General features: G+C 41.9%; 1 protein-coding gene across 2 annotated transcripts; it reads left to right on the top strand.

Moving 5' to 3' along the window:
* The first annotated feature begins 391 nt into the window (after window positions 1-391).
* Window positions 392-20112, top strand: LOC106580039 (long-chain-fatty-acid--CoA ligase ACSBG2). Of its 2 annotated transcripts, none has more exons than XM_014160599.3 (15): window positions 392-646; window positions 3199-3273; window positions 3435-3697; window positions 6671-6942; window positions 8118-8206; window positions 10125-10245; window positions 10817-10897; window positions 11241-11390; window positions 11665-11832; window positions 12029-12210; window positions 12853-13086; window positions 13313-13530; window positions 14876-15015; window positions 15206-15449; window positions 19428-20112. In XM_014160599.3, exons 2-15 carry the CDS (start codon window positions 3209-3211, stop codon window positions 19511-19513), a joined length of 2313 nt encoding a protein of 770 aa, XP_014016074.2. In that variant the 5' UTR covers window positions 392-646; window positions 3199-3208; the 3' UTR covers window positions 19514-20112. The 2 variants fall into 2 exon arrangements, with proteins under 2 accessions (XP_014016074.2, XP_014016075.2); XM_014160600.3 differs by having other exon boundaries at window positions 491-587.
* The last annotated feature ends 6050 nt before the right edge of the window (window positions 20113-26162 follow it).

Raw genomic sequence — 26162 nt, 5'->3', positions numbered from 1 at the left:
CCTCCGATTAAAGATCTGTGCATTGTGGGTCAAAGTCTCCTCTTTTCTCATAAACTTTCAAAAGCTATCTTGCTATATCAATTAATGTTACATCCCCATGATTTAGAACTGATAAGGGCTGACACAATAACTTGCTTTAGTCCTGTCAAAATGACCAGTGTCTTGAGCTAAAGTGATGGTTTTAATTCATATTCTTAGAATCAGAAATATTTCTCATGAAATGTGTCTTTAAACGGTTTAACATTCACGTAAACAGGCACAGCAATGTCAACACAGGCTTAACTTAGATCTATAGGCTGTAATGTAGTCTGCTACCCCCCCACACACAGCGTCCTTGTGAGTTTCCAGCACCTACTGCTGCAGAAGGTAACCTTTGTTCAAGTCTACTGGTGGATTGTTAACTAGCTATTTGACCCTCAGGTGTGGGGGGAAATTACGTAAGAGTGCATACAGACCTGAGTTGGATAGTACTGTCCCCCATACAATACCTCTACAGGCTTATCAGCTGCTGTCCTGGGTGACAGTCCCACGTTGTGCACATCCCATCGAGGTCCATCCAAGTTTTCCCTGCACTCTCTCCTGCCAAGGTGATGTCATATAGCACCTGCCTCTGTCTATCCCTGTCTGAACAAAGTCTCTGAACAAGGTAGGATATCTGCTCTGTCTTTATTCAATAGAAAGGTATTATAATATTCTGCTGAATATTACTACTCTGGAATTAATTAATACATTTTATTATGTGTGCTTTCAATTCTTTCACGATAGGCTACTTTTTTCATGTGCCAGACCACCAAGTCAATCTACAAATCACAGACAGCTCTTGCAACATGTTCCTATAGTCCTTGCTCACATGTCAGAGTGGGGAACTGTCTGTCTGTCTGCCTGCCTGCCTGCCTGTCTGCCTGTCTGTCTGCCTGTCTGTCTGTCTGTCTGGCTGGCTGGCTGGCTGGCTTGGTATACATTTGTCCATCTGTATTGGTTTGTGAAATCAGTTTGAAGCAATTGGACAGTTATTGCATTATAAACCTTGGTGAATATTTAGGATTATTTATTCAGCATCTACAGCAAAGCATTGACTGATACTGGGAGGTGTTAAGTTGCCTATAATTGCATGTAATTGTCTAACCATTAAAACCAAGAGTAACTGTGATTTTGACTTTTAGATTGCTTTCTGGTACTGATACAGTAGCCTTCACGGTATAAATCCAATATAATGTTTGAATTTCAGGGGCAGAGGCATGTTCAGAGTGAAAAGATTTGACCAGTAACCTATAATAGCTGCATGCGTTGGATGCCTAATCTATATATAAATATATACATGTGTTCAAAGCAAACAAACAAACATGACCTGGCCTACATCTCAGGACATACATGTAAAAAACATGTTTGAACTTAACTTAACCAAGCAGGTTCCTCTGGTTTTATTGTTTTGCCCACAGGCTCAGGCTTATTCTTTATTGTCTTGTTAAAGCCAACACAAACAGTGCTAGCCTGGGTCACTCTAGAGCTGATGCTGCTGGAGAGATACACACATACTAAAATATATTTCATTGTTTGAAATGGACAGCTCATTACTTGATGGGTTGAGGCCTTGCTCATGTAGGAACATAGATACAGAATTGTATATTTTTGTGTCAATTTGCTACCTGTTTATAGGTAATCTGTTAAATGCCCAGTGCAGTCAAAAACTTGATTAATCTGTGTTTTATATATATTTACACTCTATGAGTTTGGAATAATACAGTGAAATTGTGAAATTGATGCTATGCCCTTTTAGTGTTTGAAAAGACCGCCTGGAATTACAGCCTGTTTTGGTGGGATAGAGTTTTGGTGCTGACATCACCAGGCAGTAAATAGACCAATAAGAAAGAGTTCCAATCCTCTCTGCTAATAACAGCTAGTTTTTAGTTTTCCCCTCCCACTTAGACCACTCACAGACAGTCCTATCAAATTTCTTGCTTGAGAAATTGCTCTTGCTAAGAAGCTATTTTTGTTCTTTTTTTTAACCATTTTTTATTTAAAACAATCACATTAAGGTACTTAATTGTTACCCAGAATTATTTTGATAATGAGATAAAAACGTGTGCATTGATCCTTTAAGAGCGCATAGAGATTCTATCCAATTTATCTATTACAGTTCATTGTTTTATTGCAGAAACGTCAGTAAGCACTAATGTTTGCAGCATTCTGTGCAAAAGTTCAGTGTTTACTTTGGCACATAACTTAGGCAATTGTTTTGCAATTATGATTAACTTTTGCCGAGAGATATTTTGACCATAGTTATCTGATCTATCTGGACGGATCTTCTGTTCTTTTCTTGTTGAAGTGGTGAAACAAAACAATGTCCTCATCAACCAGATAAAAATGTTATATCACTGTTATGAGCTTTGTCTCAATATTTTAACTACTTGTTTGGAATCTGAAGTGACAGCATCCATTTTTCTCTCTCCATACATGTTTAGCAGCTTCTTGGCAATATGGTATACTCAAGGCATGTCATCATTATGAATGTCATAGCTAAACCTGAGCAGATATGTGTGAAAATTGTCTTCAATTTCAAGATAAAACACAAGATGGCATAATTTCACTGACATTTTTCATCATAGGCTGATTGACATCATGTCAGAGATAATGATGAGGTATCATGGTCAAGTAACCCAACATGTTACTCTATGTGCACTACATGCTTTGTGCCTATGTTGTATTTGAGATATGTAAAAAAAAAAAAAATACATTTACTATGTGTGCCTGTGGAGATAACTACTGTACAGGACCTTGACTGAGATCTGCCTTTGAAGATAAGACAAAAAAGGGGTTTTCAGCAGAGATATCCGCTCTTTCTCAGTCACTTTCTAATTTAAAAATCAACCGTCTTGGTGTAACCTACTATATTTAAGTGAAAGATTGGAGAAAGCTCTGCAAATGGTTACACGTTTTTGGTACAAACCCTTTAATTTCGCCATTCGTTATCAATCGAACTAAGCGGCTATTGACACACTACCCCTGTCGCTGTCATGTTGCAATACCCACTCATATAAAGATCCAGGAGGTTACACTTTTTCTCTTGAATCTGTAGAAGATCAGGAGCCTTTGCACAAACTATTTAGAGATTTTATTCATTTGATATTTAAAGCTTGTTCATCATGATCTAGTGGTTTCTGCACATCTAATGTAGATCATTTCCGTCTTTTATTTAAGCAATTACAAGATGTCTGAACAAGAGGATTCCATTGTCCTCAATGGGGTTCCTGTCGTAGAGAAGAGTTCTGAGAGGTACGTGGAGTTATAGTAATCTTCTATGCTGGAGAACAAATTCTGTCAGGACAGTTGAAGTACCAGTTTATAATTGCTAAATATTCACCAAACAATGGTACAGTATTTTATGACTGAGTGTTTCTTTAAAGCATATTTTATTTTCATGTGGTTCATTCTAGTTGTGTGAGTGACATTCCTCTTGGCGAAACCGAACCGTTACCACCAATTGCCAAACTCCAACAGAACAGAAACCATTCCAGTCCCCTCGTCAATGGAGGAGTAGTAGACCATCCACAACCAAACTCTGACGGAGAGGGCAAAGACAGCCAGGAGACAGCTGCTGTAGAACCTGCAATGATAACCCCAGCAAGCATACCTGAAGCACCAGCCAAACCACCCAGATCACCTGGACTAGAGGGACCTCAATGGGATCCTCTCTCAGGTAATAGCTGTTTATGGTGATCATAGGTAGAGCTTAGAGTTTTTTTCAATAGGATATGGACTCAACTTAACTGAAGCAGATCAGATGTTTATCACCTATAAGAGGAACATGATTATGTTTTGTAGTTCATAATACAGCAGTTATAAAGAAACTTGTGGAACAGGTTGACAGAAATGTGCCTAAAAGCATAATCAGTTCAAGGATACAGTTATTCTGACCATCGAGGAAATGTGTTATTTAATCTCTTGAGGAAGAAAATGATTTACCTGTCCCCCATTGATCAAAATCATGCAATCAATCTTTTCTATTTAATCAGAGCCAGTTTCACCACTCAAACCTGATTGGTGGGTAGGCAGGGACATTCCATAGCTTCCTCTATTCTCTGAATCAATATGATACAGGCAGCCCAGCTCTAGTTAAGAGGGTTCAAATGGTTATGCTTCACACTGAGACAGCGAAGGAGGGTGGGATAGAGATAGTCCAGTCTGATTCTCAGAAATAGCCACACACCCTGACTTCTGTTTTATTTAACCCTTATTTTACAAGGTAAGTTCACTGAGAACACATTCTCATTCTGTACCTGCCTGAGGTCCATCTTGTGGGGACAGGGCAGGGGAATACTAGTCTTTGAGATTACTTCATAAACTACCACTGATGGCAGGAAACTGCTGCCCCTGCTGTCCCCATACTACAAGTGGTCAGATGACACGGATGCTACGCTACAGGACTGTTATACTAGCAAAGACTGGAAAATGTTCCGGGATATATCCAATGGCATTGAGGAGTATACCACCTCAGTCATTGGCTTCATCAATAAGTGCATCGACAACGTCATCCCCACAGTGACCGTACGTACATATCCCAACCAGAAGCCATGGATTACAGGCAACATCCGCATCAAGCTAAAGGCTAGAGCTGCCTTTTTCAAGGAGTGGGACACTAATCCGGATGCCTATAAGAAATCCCGCTATGCCCTCAGACAATCCATCAAACAAGCGAAGCGTCAATACAGGATTGAGATTGAATCCTACTACACCGGCTCTAACGCTCATCGGATGTGTCAGGGCTTGAAAACTATTACGGACTACAAAGGGAAACCCAGATGCGAGCTGCCCAGTGACGCGAGCCTACCAGACGAGCTAAATGCCTTTTATGCTTTCTTCGAGGCAAGCAACACTGAAGCATGCACGAGAGCACCAGCTGTTCTGGATGACTGTGTGATAACGCTCTCGGTAGCCGATGTTAGCAAGACCGTTAAACAGGTCAACATTCACAAAGCCGCAGGGCCAGATGGATTACCAGGACGTGTACTCAAAGCATGCGTGGACCAACTGACTGGTGTCTTCACTGATATTTTCAACCTCTCCCTGACCGAGTCTGTAATACCTACATGTTTCAAACAGACCACCATTGTGCCTGTGCCCAAGGAAGCAAAAGTTTTTTTTTAAAGAAAGAAAAAAAAAGTAACTTGCCTAAATGATTACCTCCCCGTAGCACTCACGTCGGTATCCAGGAAGTTCTTTGAAAGGCTGGTCATGGCTCACATCAACAGAATCCTCCCGGATATCCTAGATCCACTCCAATTCGTATACCGCCCCAACAGATCCACAGATGACGCAATCTCAATCGCACTCCACATTGCCCTTTCCCACCTGGACAAAAGGAACACCTATGTGAGAATGCTATTCATTGACTACAGCTCAGCGTTCAACACCATAGTGCCCACGAAGCTCATCACTAAGCTAAGGACCCTGGAACTAAACACCTCCCTCTGCAACAGGATCCTGGACTTCCTGATGGGCCACCCCCAGGTGGTAAGGGTAGGCAACAACATGTCTGCCACGCTGATCCTCAACATGGGGGCCCCTCAGGGGTGTGTACTTAGTCCCCTCCTGTACTCCCTGTTCACCCACGACTGTGTGGCAAACAATACTCCAACACCATCATTAAGTTTGCTGATGACACAACAGTGGTAGGCCTGATCACCGACAATGATGAGACAGCCTATAGGGAAGAGGTCAGAGAACTGGCAGGGTGGTGCCAGGACAACAACTTCTCCCTCAATGTGAGCAAGACAAAGGAGCTGATCATGGACTACAGGAAAAGGCGGGCCAAACAGGCTCTTATTAACATCAACGGGGCTGTAGTGGAGTGGGTCGAAAGTTTCAAGTTCCTTGGTGACAACATTACCAAAGATCTATTATGGTCCGAACACACCAAGACAGTTGTAAAGAGGGCACGACAAAACCTTTTCCCCCTCAGGAGACTGAAAAGATTTGACATGGGTCCCCAGATCCTCAAAAAGTTCTACAGCTGCACCATCGAGAGCATCTTGACCAATTGCATCACCACTTGATATGGCACTGCTCGGCATCTGACCATAAGGTACTACAGAGGGGACTAAGCTTCCTGCAGTCCAGGACCTATATAATAGGTGGTGTCAGAGGAAAGCCCATAAAATTGTCAGAGCCTCCAGTCACCCAAGTCATAGACTGTTTTCTCTGCTACCGCACGGCAAGCGGTACTGGAGCGCCAAGTCTAGGACCAAAAGGCTCCTTAACAGCTTCTACCCCCAAGCCATAAGACTGCTGAACAATTAATCAAATGGCCACTGGACTATTACATTGACCCCCCGCCCCTCCTCCATTTGTTTTGTATACTGCTGCTACTCGCTGTTTATTGTCTATGCATAGTCACTTCACCCCTACCTATATGTACAAATTACCTCTAACCTGTACCCTTGCACACTGACTCGGTACTGGTACCCCTTGTATATAGCCTCATTATTGTTATGTTATTGTGTTACTTTTTATAATTTTTTACTTTAGTTTATTTGGTAAATATTTTCTTAACTCTTCTTGAACTGTACTGTTGCTTAAGGGCTTGTAAGTAAGCCTTTCACGCTAAGGTCTACACTTGCTGTATTCGACGCATGTGACAAATTACGTTTGATTCGATTTGATTTCACTACAGGTGCCTCGGTGCCCCTGAAGCTGTCGGATGTGTACCTGGCCCCAGCGGAGCAGCTCTGGTGCTCCTTTAGGGATCAATCGGTCAAGCTGAGGATGACCGAGACAGGGCTGGGCTGCAAGGCCCCCATGACCGTCCACCAGATGTTCCTGGAGACGGTGGAGAGCTATGGAGACCTGCCTGCAATGGCATCTAAGAAAGAGGGGCAGTGGGTCACCCTGACCTGGAGAGAGTATTACCAGCAGTGCCGAGTGGCGGCCAAGAGCTTCCTCAAGGTCTGTTTATTGATGTAGTTGTTGTGTCAGTGTCGGTGCTCTTTAGTTGCTCTCTGTTCTATGCTTGCGTGGAATTTAATGGAAAAGGATCTCTCAAAGTTCTATGTTATAATGTACTTTTACCAGGATGTGTGTGTTCTGCATTTTTTAGTGGCTGTATCTATACAGAGGCGTAGGAGTATTTCTGAACTTTGCCAGTGAATTCTAATGAAGATATGTTAACATCACTGAAAACTGGCAGCCACGAGAGCCAAATTTGGCCAGCGGGTGGTTTTATTTGTTCCCCCAAATTTTCTAAACTAAAAAAAATATATGTACTTTAGAACTATATGTCTTTTTTTCATTGTTGGAAAAAAGGCTGTAAAAACTCCAGGAAATGAGCGCTAAGTGAAATTAACTTAAGAAAACTGTTCCCAAGTACTCCCACAGATAATAGAGAGACGCGTGATCGTATACAAATGTAAGAAATTGTTATGTTTTAGTCAAACATATCTGTTTGGGCTTCTAGCAGTCAATCTGCGGTCTACAAATTATTTATAATAGAATTTTTTTTACATTTGACATTTTTGTCATTTAGCAGACACTCTTATCCAGAGCAACTTACATTAGTGAGTGCATACATTTTCATACTTTTCATTATAAGCTGGGTGGTTTGAGCTCTGAATGCTGATTGGCTGACAGTCAGGGTATATCACAGGTATGACAAAATATGTATTTTTACTGCTCTAATTACGTTGGTAACCAGTTTATGATAGCCATAAGGCACTTCAGGGGTTTATTTTATAAGTCCAATATACCACGCCTAAGGGCCTTATTGCTTAATTTTAAAAAATGGTTCAAGGCTGAATCTAGTTGATGATCCCTGGGCTATGGACTATTTAGAATTTTACCTCCAGAGAAAGGGGATTATGAATGTTTACACAGCACAAATAATTTCAATTTTCTCCCATTGCCATGTCTGTCTCCTTGTAAGAATGGTGCTGGTGAAAACCAACACTTGGGTCTGTTAGATTCAATGCTTAAGTTACTGTACGTCTCCAATGTCAAGGAGAGGCAATGAACTGGAGTAGTTTTCAAAGCATCATGTAGGACAACAGTAAATGAGGCAGTGTGCCACATTCTTATTGATTATAAATGTTTATTTCAGACTCTATCTCTTCCTCCCTCTACTGTAGTTGGGGCTGGAGCGTTACCATGGTGTCGGTATTCTGGGCTTTAACTCTCCAGAGTGGTTCATCTCAGACATTGGCTGTATCCTGGCTGGGTAATAATAACAACATTTGACTTCTGCTTTTAACCCCTCTGAAAGACACACATACATACACAGGTTTTTGGAGAGGTGCGGAGGGGCTGACACACTGGGTGCCCGGGGAGATGTTGTTGTGGGGGGGGGGGGGGGGGGTAAGTGCCTTGCTCAAGGGAACAACGGCAGGCCATATTTTTTCCTGTCAGACCCAGAATTCGAACTGGCAACCCTCCAGTTACTGGCTCACCTCTCTAACCGCTACACTACCTGCCACCCCTATCATTATACACTGCTCAAAAAAATAAAGGGAAAATTTAAACAACACAATGTAACTCCAAGTCAATCACACTTCTGTGAAGTCAAACTGTCCACTTAGGAAGCAACACTGATTGACAATACATTTCACATGCTGTTGTGCAAATGGAATAGACAACAGGTGGAAATTATAGGCAATTAGCAAGACACCCCCAATAAAGGAGTGGTTCTGCAGGTGGTGACCACAGACCACTTCTCAGTTCCTATGCTTCCTGGCTGATGTTTTGGTCACTGTGGCAAGAAGGTTTACTGTGTCTGTCAGCGTAATGTCCAGAGCATGGAGGCGCTACCAGGAGACAGGCCAGTACATCAGGAGACGTGGAGGAGGCCGTAGGAGGGCAACAACCCAGCAGCAGGACCGCTACCTCCGCCTTTGTGCAAGGAGGAGCAGGACAAGCACTGCCAGAGCCCTGCAAAATGACCTCCAGCAGGCCACAAATGTGCATGTGTCTGCTCAAACGGTCCGAAACAGACTCCATGAGGGTGGTATGAGGGCCCGACGTCCACAGGTGGGGGTTGGGCTTACAGCCCAACACCGTGCAGGATGTTTGGCATTTGCCAGAGAACACCAAGATTGGCAAATTCGCCACTGGCGCCCTGTGCTCTTCACAGATGAAAGCAGGTTCACACTGAGCACATGTGACAGACGTGACAGAGTCTGGAGATGCCGTGGAGAACCTTCTGCTGCCTGCAACATCCTCCAGCATGACCGGTTTGGTGGTGGGTCAGTCATGGTGTGGGGTGGGGTGGCATTTCTTTGGGGGGCCGCACAGCCCTCCATGTGCTCGCCAGAGGTAGCCTGACTGCCATTAGGTACCGAGATGAGATCCTCAGACCCCTTGTGAGACCATATGCTGGTGCGGTTGGCCCTGGGTTCCTCCTAATGCAAGACAATGCTAGACCTCATGTGGCTGGAGTGTGTCAGCAGTTCCTGCAAGAGGAAGGAATTGATGCTATGGACTGGCCCGCCCGTTCCCCAGACCTGAATCCAATTGAGCACATCTGTGACATCATGTCTCGCTCCATCCACCAACCCCACGTTGCACCACAGACTGTCCAGGAGTTGGCGGATTCTTTAGTCCAGGTCTGGGAGGAGATCCCTCAGGAGACCATCCGCCACCTCATCAGGAGCATGCCCAGGCGTTGTAGGGAGGTCATACAGGCACGTGGAGGCCACACACACTACTGAGCCTCATTTTGACTTGTTTTAAGGACATTACATCAAAGTTGGATCAGCCTGTAGTGTGGTTTTCCACTTTAATTTTAAGTGTGTCTCCAAATCCAGACCTCCATGGGTTGATAAATTGGATTTCCATTGATTATTTTTGTGTGATTTTGTTGTCAGCACATTCAACTATGTAAAGAAAAAAGTATTTAATAAGATTATTTCATTCATTCAGATCTAGGATGTGTTATTTTAGTGTTCCCTTTATTTTTTTGGAACAGTGTACATCTAGCATGCACTATCTTACCATGCACTACCCTGCACTATTGTTCATACTGTAAATGCTGTGTGACTTGGACAACCTGCTGCTTCCTCATAGAAAGTATTGATCACACACAGCAATCACAGTCTAAACCACCTCAATAAGAAAGTTGTTTGATGTGTGTTGTGTGCCAGGGGTTTTGCTGCAGGCATCTACACCACCAACTCCCCCGAGGCGTGTCAGTATGTAGCAGACAACTGTGAGGCTAACGTCCTGGTAGTGGAGAACCACAACCAGCTCCTCAAAATCCTCCAGGTGAGACCCCATAGCACATACTGAACTACACGGTTCCCCTGGTTGTGTCTGCCAATAAAATAAAAAATAAAAATGTCCACAACTCTGGTATACTCCCATTGTGATTTAATAAGACGCAGAAAAAATATGTTTCGATCTGAGTTGGATCTTCGTCAGGTGATACACCACTGTGAAACACACCTACTTAAATAACCTTGAGAGGCATGTATATCCGGTCAGTTGAATACATATGACACATTAACATCACAATAAATTACACAGTAGACATAAGGAAAAACATGAATACATTTTGGTTTGTTTATCCATGTCAAGTAATATACAGTAGGTGTGCAATAGATTTTAAAAACGGGTGAGACAAATGCGTCAATCATTTTGTATACAATAATATACAGAGAAAACTGAAAAATAGCAATAGCCATATGCACAGAATTATGCAAATAATATAACATTTAAAAAAAATATTAATCCAATACTGTGCTGTTTTATTTGTAAGTAGATCAAGTGAAAATGTTTTTTGTTTTTGTGCCAAAATGATTAATTCTAAAATTCCTACTTTGTCCATACCTTTCAGATTAAGGACAAGCTTCCACACTTGAAAGCTATTGTTCAGTACAAGGATGAACTGCAACAGAAGCTGCCAAACTTGTACACTGTAAGTTTGCATCGAAAGAATATCTATAAGCAAGATCAAGTTTAGCCAGCTGAAAAAAAACATGATTTATTTGCCTAATAGATAGCAGTGTTAGTAGCACACATTATTTCCTCGAACATTTCCTTTCCTACACTGTAACTGTGAGACTGTTAATCCATTCACATTACTGAGCAAACAGAGCCAAGTCGAGCTGCCCTGGGCTGGCTTTGTTACACATCCACCATAGTTGTTGGAACCCTTCTGAAAAGGATAATGTGAATAGAAAATATCTAAGCCAGTACGATTCGGATTGGCTCTATAATGTGAATCAGGTGTTTCTGACTCAACCTCTGTCCTCCTACAGTGGGCTGAGTTTATGAAGCTGAGTGAGGAGGTGTCTGATGAACAGCTGAATGCTGTGGTGGACAGTCAGAGGGCTAACCAGTGTTGTACGCTCATCTACACCTCTGGAACCACAGGCAACCCCAAAGGGGTCATGCTGAGTCATGACAATGTGAGTAATTCTATTGAGGAAAAAGCTCTATATTTACATTTATATTTACTGTACTACAGTATCCAGCTGGCCTCCCCTTCATCCTCACAGAATGTGGTGGCTCCCTCAGACACATTACAGTAGTACTATATGGTGGAGATAGCTCTGGGGCCGCTGAGCACTGGATACAGTATGTGAAAAAGTCACAATTTTGTCCATGTATTGTTCATGCCACGGACAAACAAAAACGTAGTGTATAGTTTTTCCTCTAAGTGGTGACCGACTCTCTCCTCAGATCACCTGGACTTCAAATGCGGCAGGCAAAACGCCAGATCTGAAACATGGTGAGGAGGTGGTGGTGAGCTACCTGCCCCTGAGCCATATAGCTGCCCAGGTCAACGACATGTGGATCGCCATGAGATTTGCAGCAGTGACGTATTTCGCAGAACCAGACGCCCTGAAGGTCAGAATCCATAACTAGTATACTACAGAAATGGATGATGTGCATTACTTTCCTTTCAAAATGCTATTTACATTGGGAACAATTGATTGAATTGTGGTGGTTTGGTTTTGACTTGGTTGGGAAGGGTGGGACTGGAGTAACTTGGACTGGAGTAACTTGATATGACTTGATAACCAGTAACAATATGATTTCATAGGGCTCTTTGGGGACTACTCTGAAAGAGGTGCGCCCCACCAGTTTCCTGGGAGTTCCCCGTGTGTGGGAGAAGATGCAGGAGAAGATGAAAGCCATTGGTGCCAAGTCCTCTGGTATGAGGAAAAGAGTGGCAGACTGGGCTAAATCCATCGGATTGCAAGCCAGCTACAGTGCCATGAATGGGTAAGGATTTAGCTCAGGTTCTTGTTGTTCAATCAAACCCGTACTTCAGAAATAATGCAGATTTTCAGTGCGTCAAATTTCACCCATAGACATGATCTTATCAATAACAATAAAAAAACATACATCCTCACTCATGCCCAAATAGCATTTTTTGTATTCTAAACTAGATTAAATTCCAGCCAAGTTTGGCGACTAGTAAGTACTTTTTAAACCTCCCGCTTTGGGCTGGATATGTCAATTTGTTTTGTTCATACATGCATAATCTATGAGCAGAATTACTGTCTTACCTCAATTAGCCAGCAAACCCCTAGTTTGTTCACTGGAAGCTTTCCAGCGCCATTTTCCCTACATTTTCCACCACGTGGGCCAGGCCCTTAGCAATTTGAGTTTTAGCCAATCAGCCCCTCACCATTTGAGAGACAGCTAGCAAGATGCACACACAGCAAAACGAGAGACAGCGAGCAATGACGTGGTGCACATATCTGCACATAAGTGATGTAGTACGCAATTTTCGGGGACCGCTTTTGACTCGTGAGTGCCACTTTCAGAACTACTGCTTAAAAAGTATACAAAGGTAACAGAGAATCTCTTTAATCTTTTACACCATGTGTGGTATTCCTCCTTGTTTGTTGTGGATTCCAGTGAGAACCTGTTGCCCTGGGGCTTCATGCTGGCAAACAACCTGGTTTTTAAGAAGGTTCACTGGGCCCTGGGCCTGGACCGCTGCAGGAACTGCTTAACAGGGGCCGCACCCATCACTAAGGAGACCCTGGAGTATTTCATGAGCCTTCGCCTCCCCTTGTATGAGCTGTATGGGATGAGTGAAAGCACCGGCCCTCACACCATCTCCTGGGAGAATAACTTCAAGATCATGAGGTCAGCAACTGGAAAACTAGGATGTCCACTGCCATTTTTAATGACTGTTTACATTCATTAATTTGTAGTTGACAAAGCTAGCATTGTGATAGCAAAACATGAATTGATACCAATAAGCCATCAGATATAAAAGTGACATTTAATACGTTCTTGCTTTGCGGTCTCACCGTATAAAGAGCTGACAGAAAACGGTCAACAACAAAGAATATCTTGATGTTGTCCTCAGCTGTGGAAAGGTGGTGAATGGCTGCCAGACAAAGTTGGACAAGCCAGATGAGGATGGGAATGGTGAGATCTGTTTCTGGGGGCGTCATGTGTTCATGGGCTACCTGAATGAGCCAGAAAAGACTGAGGAGGCCCTGGACCAGGAGGGCTGGCTGCACTCTGGAGACCTGGGAAAGCACGACAAGGACAACTTCCTGTTCATTACAGGGAGGATAAAGGGTATAGTACTTAGAGTAGTGATGCTAGGCAGGCGGGTGCTGCCCGCCTGCCTAGAATCACTACTCTGGATGGTTCTGACTTAGAATATGTGGACAACTATAAATACCTAGGTGTCTGGCTAGACTGTAAACTCTCCTTCCAGACTCATATTAAGCATCTCCAATCCAAAATTAAATCTAGAATCGGCTTCCTATTTCGCAACAAAGCCTCCTTCACTAATGCTGCCTAACATACCCTCGTAAAACTGACTATCCTGCCGATCCTTGACTTCGGCGATGTCATTTACAAAATAGCCTCCAACACTCTACTCAGCAAATTGGAAGCAGTCTATCACAGTGCCATCCGTTTTGTCACCAAAGCCCCATATACGTACTATCCACCATTGCGACCTGTATGCTCTCGTTGGCTGGTCCTCGCTTCGTATTCGTTGCCAAACCCACAGGCTCCAGGGCATCTATAAGTCTATGCTAGGTAAAGCTCCGCCTTATCTCAGCTCCCTGGTCACCATAGCAACAACCACCCTTAGCACGCGCTCAAGCAAGTATATTTCACTGGTCATCCCCAAAGCCAACACCTCTTTTGGCCGCCTTTCCTTCCAGTTCTCCGCTAACAATGACTGGAACGAATTGCAAAAATCACTGAAGTTGGAGACTTATATCTCCCTCACTAACTTCAAGCATCAGCTGTCATAGCAGCTTACCAATCACTGCAGCTGTACACAGCCCATCTGTAAATAGCCCATCCAACCAACTACCTACCTCATCCTCATATTTTATTTTTTCTGCTCTTTTGCACACCAGTATTTCTACTTGCACATCCTCATCTGCACATCCAGTGTTAATTGCTAAATTGTAATTACTTCACCACTATGGCCTAGTTATTGCCTTACCTCCTTACTTCCTTTGCACACACTGTATACAGATGTTCTATTGTGTTATTGACTGTATGTTTGTTTATCCCATGTGTAACTCTGTGTTGCTGTTTTTGTCGCACTGCTTTGCTTTATCTTGGCCAGGTCGCGGTTGTAAATGAGAACTTGTTCTCAACTGGCCTACCTGGTTAAATAAAGGTGAAATAAAAAATAAGAAAAACGTTTATTTTCCAGATGTACTGTATATAGCCATTACACAACATGGCTTGCCATTGTTGGGTTTTGATGTGAGTAAGATGCTCTTTCCTCAAGTCACTGATCTAAGGTAAATTTTGTGTACCTTCCCCTGATCCTAAGTCTGTGCCTAAGGGTAACTCCTACCTTGAGCCTGGATATACAAGATAATCATCGTTGAACATCATGTAGATCTATGATCTAAATATCTAGCTAAGTATGCCATATCTTGTCCTGCAGAGCTGATCATAACAGCAGGAGGAGAGAATATTCCACCTGTGCCCATTGAGGATGCAGTGAAAGCAGAGACCGCAATCATCAGCAACGCAATGTTGCTCGGAGACAAGCTCAAATTCCTCTCTATGATGCTCACACTCAAAGTAAGGCCTCAAACATTAGATGTGGACAGTATTGCCAACTCCTATGTTCATTGACATGCATTAGAATTATTGCTTAAGTATTATTAAGCAATTCAAATAGAATTATACAGCACAAACAGATCTGGAACCAGGCTCTGTCAGAAAGATTCCTGGATCACTCCTAACCTTTGACCCCACTCTCCTTCCGTAGTGTGTAGTCGACGACAACGGCGATCCAACGGACGAGTTGACCCCAGAGGCCTTGGCGTTCTGCCAGCAGCGTGGTGTCATGGCAACCAAGGCCTCTGAGATTATAGCCAGTAAGGAGCCAGCTATTTACAAGGCCATCCAGGAGGGCATAGAGCGCGTAAATGCTAAGGCCAACTCCAACGCCCAGAGGGTCCAGAAGTGGATCATTTTGGACAGAGACTTCTCCATATCCGGGGGAGAACTGGGTGAGTCAGTCAGTGTGAGAAATATATACAGCATATATACAGCCAGCATTCCTCGGGGATGAGGTTTACCTCAAACTATTCAATAAAATTCCATATTGTATTCTGTCTTACCTCAATTAGCAATTAAATCAATATTTTGAAAGCAACTGTTTTCTGGAAGATGTAAGATAAACAGTACCAGTCAAAAGTTGGGACACATCCACTCATTCAAGGATTTTTCTTTATTTGGACTATTTTCTACATTGTAGAATAATAGTGAAGACATCAAAACTATGAAATCACACATATAGAATCATGTAGTAACCAAAAATTGTTAAACAAATCACTTTATATTTTAGATTCTTCAAAGTATCCACCGTTTGCCTTGATGACAGCTTTGGACACTCTTGACATTCTCTCAACTAGCTTCATGAAGAATGCTTTTCCAACAGTCTTGTAGTTCCACATATGCTGAGCACTTGTTGGTTGCTTTTCCTTCACTGAAGGTCCAACTCATTCCAAACCATCTCAATTGGGTTGAGGTCGGGTGATTGTGGAGGCCAGGTCATCTGATGCAGCACTCCATCACTCTCCTTCTTGGTCAAATAGCCCTTACACAGCCTGGAGGTGTGTTTTGGCTGAATGTCCTGTGGAAAAACGAATGATAGTCCCGCTAAGCGCAAACAAGCTGGGATGGCGTATTGCTGCAGAATGCTGTGGTAGCCATGCTGGTTAAGTGTGCCTTGAATTCTAAATAAATCACTGACAGTGTCGCCAGCAAAGCACCCCCACACCATCACACCTCCTCCATGTTTCACTGGGGGAACCACACATGCGGAGATCATCCGTTCACCTATTCTGCGTCTCACAAAGACACTATGGTTGGAAGCAAAAATCTCAAATTTGTACTCATCCGACCAAAGGACTGATTTCCACCGGTCTAATGTCCATTGCTCGTGTTTCTTGGCCCAAGCGAGTCTCTTCTTCTTATTGGTGTCCTTTAGTAGTGGTTTCTTTGCAGCAATTTGACCATCGGGCTCCCGAGTGGGCAGTGGTCTAAGGCACTGCATCTTAGTGCTAGAGGCGTCACTACAGACCCTGGTTTGATTCCAGGCTGTTTTGCATCCGGCTGTCATTGAGAGTCCCATAGGCCCAGCATTGTCCTGGTTAGGGTTTGGCCTGGGTAGGCCATCATTGTAAATACGGATTTGCTCTTATCTGACTTGCCTAGTTAACCTCTCTGGGCTAGGTGGCACCAAACGTCCCACCTACGTAACAGCCAGTTGAATCCAGTGGCGCGATTTTCAAATACCTTAGAAATGCTATTACTTCAATTTCTCAAACATATGACTATTTTACAGCTATTTAAAGACAAGACTCTCGTTAATCTAACCACACTGTCCGATTTCAAAAAGGCTTTACAACGAAAGCAAAACATTAGATTATGTCAGCGGAGTACCCAGCCAGAAATAATCAGACACCCATTTTTCAAGCTAGCATATAATGTCACATAAACCCAAACCACAGCTAAATGCAGCACTAACCTTTGATGATCTTCATCAGATGACAACCCTAGGACATTATGTTATACAATACATGCATGTTTTGTTCAATCAAGTTCATATTTATATCAAAAACCAGCTTTTTACATTAGCATGTGACGTTCAGAACTAGCATACCCCCCGCAAACTTCCGGGGAATTTACTAACAATTTACTAAATTACTCACGATAAACGTTCACAAAAAGCATAACAATTATTTTAAGAATTATAGATACAGAACTCCTCTATGCACTCGATATGTCCGATTTTAAAATAGCTTTTTGGTGAAAGCACATTTTGCAATATTCTAAGTACATAGCCCAGCCATCACGGGCTAGCTATTTAGACACCCAGCAAGTTTAGCCTTCACCAAAATCAGATTTACTATAACAAAAATGTTATTACCTTTGCTGTTCTTCGTCAGAATGCACTCCCAGGACTTCTACTTCAATAACAAATGTTGGTTTGGTCCCAAATAATCCATCGTTATATCCAAACAGCGGCGTTTTGTTCGTACGTTCTAGACACTATCCGAAATGGTAAATCAGGGTTATGAGCATGGCGCATTTCGTGACCAAAAAATTCTAAATATTCCATTACCCTACTTCGAAGCATGTCAACCGCTGTTTAAAATCAATTTTTATGCAATTTATCTCGTAAAAAAGCGATAATATTCCGACCGGGAATCTGCATTTCGGTAAATAGAGGGAAAAAAAGAAAGACGGGGGTGACCAGAGCACGCGCCTAAGCCCACTGTCCCCTGATCGGCCACTTGACAAAGGCGATAATGTGTTTCAGCCTGGGGCTGGAATGACGACATTCAGCTTTTCCCCGGGCTCTGAGAGCCTATGGGAGCCGTGGGAAGTGTCACGTTACCGCAGAGATCCTTTGTTTTGGAAAGAGATGTCAAAGAAAGCCAATAAATGGTCAGACAGGCCACTTCCTGTAAAGGAATCTCTCAGGGAAACGTTTACATACAGTAGTATGATTTGATATGTTTTCTTATTTTTCTTAATTTTTATCCTGTTTTAGCATATAAAAAATGCTTGGAAAGATCAGAGGTTGGACCTAAGCAAGTGTTTAAATACTTCCCTACACATATAGAATATTTCCCTGCCATATGAGTTCTGTTATACTCACAGACACCATTCAAACAGTTTTAGAAACTTTAGGGTGTTTTCTATCCATATCTAATAAGTATATGCATATTCTAGTTACTGGGTAGGAGTAGTAACCAGATTAAATCGGGTACGTTTTTTATCCGGCGGTGTAAATACTGCCCCCTAGCCCTAAGAGGTTAAATGAAGGTTAATTAAATAAAGGTCTGATTCACGCAGTCTCCTCTGAACAGTTGATGTTGAGATGTGTCTGTTACTTGAACTCTGAAGCATTTATTTGGGCCGCAATCTGAGGTGCAGTTAACTCTAATGAACTTATCCTCTGCAGCAGAGGTAACTCTGGGTCTTCTGGCGGTCCTCATGAGACTGGCGGTCCTCATGAGAGCCAGTTTCATCATAGCGCTTGATTGTTTTTGCTACTGCACTTGAAGAAACTTTCAAAGTTCTTGAAATGCTCCAAATTGACTGACCTTCATGTCTTAAAGTAATAATGGACTGTCATTTCCCTTTGCTTATTTGAGCTGTTCTTGGCATTATATGGATTTGGTCTTTTACCAAATAGGGCTATTCTGTATACCACCCCTACCTTGTCACAACACAACTGATTGGCTCAAATGCATTAAGATTAACTTTTAACAAGGCCACTTGTTAATTTAAATGCATTCCAGGTGACCACCTCATGAAGCTGGTTGAGAGAATGCCGAGTGTGCAAAGCTGTAATCAAGGCAACGGCTGGCTACTTTGAAGTATTTCAAATATAAAATATATTTTGATTTGTCTAACACTTTTTTGGTTACTACATGATTTCATATGTGTTATTTCATAGTGTTGATGTCTTCACTATTATTCTACAATGTAGAAAATAGTACAAATAAAGAGAAACCCTTGAATCAGTAGGTGTGTCCAAACTTTTGACTGGTACTGTATATTAAACAAACTTAGATTGTTAAACTAAAGCTAGTCTTGTGACGTTACTGTATGTAATTTTCAATACATAATTAGCTTTTTCAGAATTTAACACACTTTTACAAAGATGCCGAGAGAGAAGTAAATGTTTTGCCACTAATGTTTATCGCGCACAATATCTGAAGTTAATCACGTACGGTATCTGAAATAAATGTTTTGCCAGTAATGTTCATCACGTACAGTATCTGACGAGGCAGTCTTGTGACTATTTCAAACTAAACAACATTCCTCTGGATACCATTGCATGATATAATCTTTCTTCCAAGCTGTTGAGTACATCAAATGTGATTGGAGCACAGGAAAGAGGGGACACTCATTTTGAGAGCACAGTAAGTCTGATTGAATATCCTTTCTTTCTTCCATCTTCTCTCCAGGACCTACCATGAAGCTAAAGAGGGGGGTTGTTGTCAAAATGTTCCAGGAGAAAATCAATGCTATTTATGAAATGGCACCAGAATAACAGAGGAACTCAAAAAGGAATGGAGAACATTGGACTGTTGTAGTTATTGACCTATTAAATATATCTGCTCTATAGAAATATTTAAGCTGTTTTTATGCACAAGATTACACAGCAACGATATTAGCACTTTTTTGTAAATAAACCATATAATCATCATTGCCAAATCTAGTGTCCACAACTGTGCAAGCAGTTTGTGCTTCTGGTAAAAAATTAACTGTAATTGCCACCGTAGCAATACTTTCAAAGTCGTATCACTGTCATATGCTTTTTATTTTATTATTTGTAAAATATATGAACATGTTTGCAAAAAAACGCTTATTTTCTCTCAACATGTTCAAGGAGAATCTAAGGACATACCAAGGACAATCATTTAGCAATGCTATATAGTACACATCACTTTAACTAAAGGACAAAGATACTGAAACATTATTTTATCATTAATGTTATGTTTGTGATTCCATAAAAATGCTATGAATCACAACAATTGTTTAGAATTTTACCCAATGATTTTCCGTGTACATGAAGAAATATTGAAATGTAAATGTTTATGTGTTAAATGAACTTGATCAATAAAATCAGAAATGATTTCAAGCCAACAAGCTATACTGGACAAAAAAAGTAACTTTGGTAGTATCTCACACACACACCTTACTTGCTGCTGTTCAAGTTAGTGTCTGTTGTTTCACTGGAATAGCAATTAAAAATCTCCTCATCAGAGAACAGTGCCAGTGATGTGATAGCTTTGACTTGATAGAAACCATTTGTGAAGAGGCTTTATACTCCGATAATATAATTACCATCGGAGGTTCTGCTGAGCTGGGTCATGCTAAACAAGCTAGCTACATACAGTAAATTCGTAAAGTATTCAGACCACTTGAGTTTCTCCACATTTTGTTACGTTACAGCCTTATTCGAAAATGGATTGAATAGTTTTTTTTCTCTCTCATCAATCTACACACAATACCCTATAATGACAAAGCAAAAACAATTTTTTATACATTTTTACAAATGTATACATTTTGCATTTACATACATTTTGCATTTAAAGAAGTATTCAGACCCATTACTCAGTACTTTATTGAAGCACCTTTGGTAGAGTATTCAGACCCCTTCCCTTTTTCCTCATTTTGTTACAGCCTTATTCTAAAATGGATTAAATACAAATAATTCCTTATCATCTACACACAATACCCCACAATGACAAAGTGAAAACAGGTTTTTAGACATTTTTGCAAGTTTTTAAAATTAAAAACATATCTTATTTACCGTAAATTCCGGACTATAAGCCGTAACCTTTTTCCCACGCTTTGAACTTCGCGGCTTAAACAATGACGCGGCTAATATATGGATTTTTCCCGCTTTCAAATTTGTGGGTCCTGACAGCGTGGAGCATTGTCAAAAAATCCACTATCATCAACGGGTTTCGAAAGGCTGGACTGCTGCGTGTTGAAGAGGGCTCAGCGGGGGATTTGCCTCCGGATGAAAGTGACGAGAGCGACAATGATAACGATCCAATATCGGATGAAGCAATTCTGAGGCTATTCAACTCCGACACCGAAGGAGATGGTTTCAGTGCACAGGAGGAGGAAGATAGTGACCAATGACTTTCTTGGTAGGCTACTGTTTACTGCTAATTTTTTATTTTTTGTTACAAGCCGTGTTTCGTTAAAGCCTACTTATTTTTGTTACAAGCCGTGCTTCGTTAAAGCCTATTTATTTTTGTTACAAGCCGTGTTTCGTTAAAGCCTGTTTATTTTTGTTACAAGTCGGGTTTCGTTAAAGCCTGTGTACAGTTCATTTGTTTCAATGTACCGGTAGGCACCTGCGGTTTATAGACGTGTGCGGCTTATTTATGTTCAAAATAATATATTTTTTTAAATTCAGTGGGTGCGGCTTATATTCAGGTGCGCTTAATAGTCCGGAAATTACGGTACATAAATATTTATACCCTTTGCAATAAGACTTGAAATTGAACTCAGGTGCATCCTGTTTCCATTGATCATCCTTTAGATGTTTCTAAAATTGTATTGGAGTCCACTTTTGGTAAATTCAATTGATTGGACATGATTTGGAAAGGCACACACTTGTCTATACAGTTGACAGTGCATATCAGAGCAAACACCAAGCCATGAGGTCGAAGAAATTGTCCGCAGAGCTCCGAGACAGTATTGTGTCGAGGCACAGAAGAAGAGTAGCAAAAACATTCTAAGGCATTGAAGGTCCCCAAGAACACAGTGGCCCGATGGTCACTCTGACAGAGCTCCAGAGCTCCTCTGTGGAGATGGGTGAACCTTCCAGAAGGACAACCATCCCTGCAGCACTCCACCAATCAGGCCTTTATGGTAGAGTGGCAAGACGGAAGCCACTCCTCACTAAAAGGCATATGACAGCCCACTTGGAGTTTGCCAAAAGGCAACTAAAGACTCTTAGACCACGAGAAACAAGATTCTCTGGTCTGATGAAACCAAGATTGAACTCTTTGGCCTGAATGCCAAGCGTCACGTCTGGAGGAAACCTGGCACCATCCCTATGGTGAAGTGCGGTGGTGGCAGGATCATGCTGTGGGAATGTTTTTCAGCGGCAGGGACTGTGAGACTAGTCAGAATCGAGGGAAAGATGAAAGGAGCAAAGTACAGAGAGATCCTGGGGCGGCAGGTAGCATAGTGGTTAGAGCGTTGGGCCAGTAACTGAAAGGTTGCTAGATTGAGTCCGTGAGCTGACAAGGTCAAATTCTGTTGTTCTGCCAAGGCAGTTAACCCACTGTTCCTAGGCCGTCATTTAAATAAGATTTTTTTTTTAAACTGACTTGCCTAGTTAAATAAAGGTTAAATAAAATTACAAAAAATACAAGCTTGGCACACCTGTATTTGGGGAGTTTCTCCCATTATTCTCTGTCAGGTTGGATGGGGTGTGTCGCTGCACAGCTATTTTCAGGTCTCTCCAGAGATGTTCGATCGGGTTCAAGTTCGGGCTCTGGCTGGGCCACTCAAGGACATTCAGAGACTTGTCCTGAAGCCACTCCTGCGTTGTCTTGACTATGTGGTTAAGGTCGTTGTCCTGCTGGGAGGTGAACCTTCACCCCCAGTCTGAGGTCCTGAGCGCTCTGGAGCAGGTTTTCATCAAGGAATACATTTTTTACATTTTAATTTAACCTTTATTTAACTAGGCAAGTCAGTAAAGAACAAATTCTTATTTACAATGACGGCCTACCAGGGAACAGTGGTTTAACTGCCTTGTTCAGGGACAGAACAACAGATTTTTACCTTGTCAGCTCAGGGATTCGATCCAGCAACCTTTCCGATACTGGCCCAATGCTCTAATCACTAGGCTAGCTGCCACCACATAGCTTGAAGAAGACTCAAGGCTGTAATACCTGACAAAGGTGCTTCAACAAAGTACTGAGTAAAGGCTATGAATACTTATGTAAATGTGATATTTCAGTAGTTTTTTTATAAATGTGCAAAAAATTCTAAAAACCTGTTTTTGTTTTGTCGTTATGGGTTATTGTGTGTAGATTGAGGGGGAAATTAGCAATTTCATCCATTTTAGAATAAGGCTGTAACGTAAGAAAATGTGGAAAAAGTCAAGGGGTCTGAATACTTTCTGAATGCACTGTATTGGCAAACAGTGACACAAACCACTGGTTGGTCTTCTTCAGGTACTGTATCAGGTACTGTATCTGAACCTATTGATGTCACCAAACCACAGGAACCCACGGCAAAGTTTCTAATTCTAAGAACTGAAGCCATAAACATGGAGGTTCCACACAAATACGTCTCTTAAATTCTTAACACAAGAATTACCATCAAATTATCACTCGTTTTTAAAATGACCACTTTTCCCCTCAAAGATTCAACAGGATTGGTTAGGTAAGTAATATATTGGTTGTTCCACCAATTTGGTGCCTTTTGAGATGTGTAACTTTGTGAAAAGAAACTTGATTTCACCTAATTTTAAAATGATTTCATATAGAGCACATGTTCAACTTAATAAAACAAGTTTTGCCATCTCAAGAAAAAAATTACTATAGATAGGCAACTGCCATTTCTGAGGTTGAATATAAGCCAAATCCCCAAAGAAATGATTTTATGTAATGAGTCAATCAAATGATCCATCGACAGAGCAGTGAGCTCCTTATTGACCAACATTCACACCTGCACCGGGAACCTATTGTCAACTACACACCGCAGAATGCCGGCCTACTTTGGTTAATATTTGTTCATTATTATGTTCAAAATGTGTTTACGTATTACAGTATTCAATTAATCATTGAATCAATAATATCTGACTATCATTAATGAATAACTACAAAATGGAACATTTCTTTTACACCATATGAAAAAGTTATACACACACATTAGTTACAGTTTTTGATACTGTAATGCCCCCATGTGGTAACAATCATTGATCCTATTAAAAAGAACATATGCTAATGCACACCCATTTTTTTTAAGAGGTGCTGACTAAAGTAAGTAAGCTGTATAAAAAGAATTACAAATCTGAAGAAGGCACTGCGTGGTTATACCCATTCAATTGTTGGGCACATATTTAGAGTGTGCGACTTTATTTTTGTAACAATCATTTATGACGGTTTTGGATTGATTGATTCGTATGTTCGACAGCCTAGCCCTATACCTTCAATGACTCATTCTACCATTTTAAATGTTTGCTTAATTCAAGTCACCAAAATGTAGCTTGTGTTTTTATAGGGTCAAATAAACAATCTATGCTGCACATCTCCACATCACAAATGTATTAAATGTGTGAATTAAAACATTGAAACATTTGGCTGAATCCAGTGTAAATACATTTAAGGTAACATGGAGTAACTAGCCCCCCCTGCTGACTGTGGCCCTCATAGAGAAGGTGTGGCCAGTGACTACGGCGAGAAAGGATACAGGGAACCCCAGGCAGGCTATAACACATCTTGTCCTTGGAAGTGAGGTTTTAGGCTGTATTTCAAGAAAATATTGCCCTCAACCACCTGACAAAACAGCAATTTTATGGTAGGCTGTCAGGCCTGGGGCAAGGTAACACATTTCATGAAACCTCTAACAAAAACAGTGCTACTGAATGCAACGCAGAGGAAATGTAAAAAACATACATTTGGTGCTCAGACAAGACATTACATTATTTGCCTTTAATTTCTCATGTTGCACTGTCAATGTCCCTGGGTTCCCGACAATGGCAGTGACCCTGCTGTAGAGCCTGGTTCACCAGATACTGCCCTGTCTGTCCAGTGGATCCAAAAACAGCTATTTCATCATGACACTTGGCAAAATAAATATAATGAATTTCACAAGTTTAAGGACCAGACTTGAAATGGGTTTAGAATATTTGAGGAAATAGATGTGAGAACGAGGATTCAGTGGGGACATGAGAATGGACCGTATGAAGCCAAGGGGTGCAGATGAAGGAACTAGAGGGTTTGACTCAGTATGGTATCATGCAGTAGTCATTAGGCTGAGATGATGAAACAACTGTTTGGTTAGGTTTAAGTAGGGTGGTAGTGGTGATTAAGGAGAGTGAGAACAGGTGTGGAAGATGATTAGCAGTTAGTAGCAGCTGGAGCTTGTTTGAGGAGTTACGGTCAAAGCAACTAAACTCAGCAAAAAAAAAAAAACTTCCTCTCACTGTCAACTGTGTTTATTTTCAACAAGCTTAGCATGTGCAAATATTTGTATGAACATAACAAGACTCAACAACTGAAATAAACTGAACAAGTTCCACAGACGTGACTAACAGAAATGAAATAATGTGTCCCTGAACAAAGGGGGGGTCAAAATCAAAAGTAACAGTCAGTATCTGGTGTGGCCACCAGCTGCATTAAGTACTGCAGTGCCACTCCTCCTCATGGACTGCACCAGATTTGTGCTCAATGAGATTGAGATCCGGGCTCTTCGCTGGCCATGGCAGAACACTGACATTCCTGTCTTGCAGGAAATCACACACAGAATGAGCAGTATGGCTGGTGGCATTGTCATGCTGGAGGGTCATGTCAGGATGAGCCTGCAGGAAGGGTAGCACATGAGGGAGGATGTCTTCCCTGTAAAGCACAGCGTTGAGATTGCCTGTAATGACAACAAGCTCAGTCCGATGATGCTGTGACACACCGCCCCAGACCATGACGGACCCTCCACCTCCAAATCAATCCTGAGACAAAACCACGACTCGTCAGTGAAGAGCGCTTTTTGCCAGTCCTGTCTGTCCAGCAATGGTGGGTTTGTGCCCATGGGCGACGTTGTTGCCGGTGATGTCTGGTGAGGACCTGCCTTACAAACCCTCAGTCCAGCCTCTCTCAGCCTATTGCGGACAGTCTGAGCACTGATGGAGGGATTGTGCGTTCCTGGTGTAACTTGGGCAGTTGTTGTTGCCATCCTGTACCTGTCCCGCAGGTGTGATGTTTGGATGTACCGATCCTGCACAGGTGTTGTTACACGTGGTCTGCCACTGCGAGTACGATCAGCTGTCCGTTCTGTCTCCCTGTAGCGCTGTCTTAGGCGTTTCACAGTATGGACATTGCAATTTATTGCCCTGGCCACATCTGTAGTCCTCATGCCTCCTTGCAGCATGCCTAAGGCACATTCACACAGATGAGCAGGGACCCTGAGTATCTTTCTTTTGGTGTTTTTGAGTCAGTAGAAAGGCC

This window comes from Salmo salar, chromosome 20, assembly GCF_965601325.2.
Source record: "Salmo salar chromosome 20, fSalSal1, whole genome shotgun sequence".
NCBI lineage: Eukaryota > Metazoa > Chordata > Actinopteri > Salmoniformes > Salmonidae > Salmo > Salmo salar.
The sequence above is the reverse complement of the archived record's forward strand: the minus strand, read 5'-3'. Positions and strand labels throughout refer to the sequence as shown.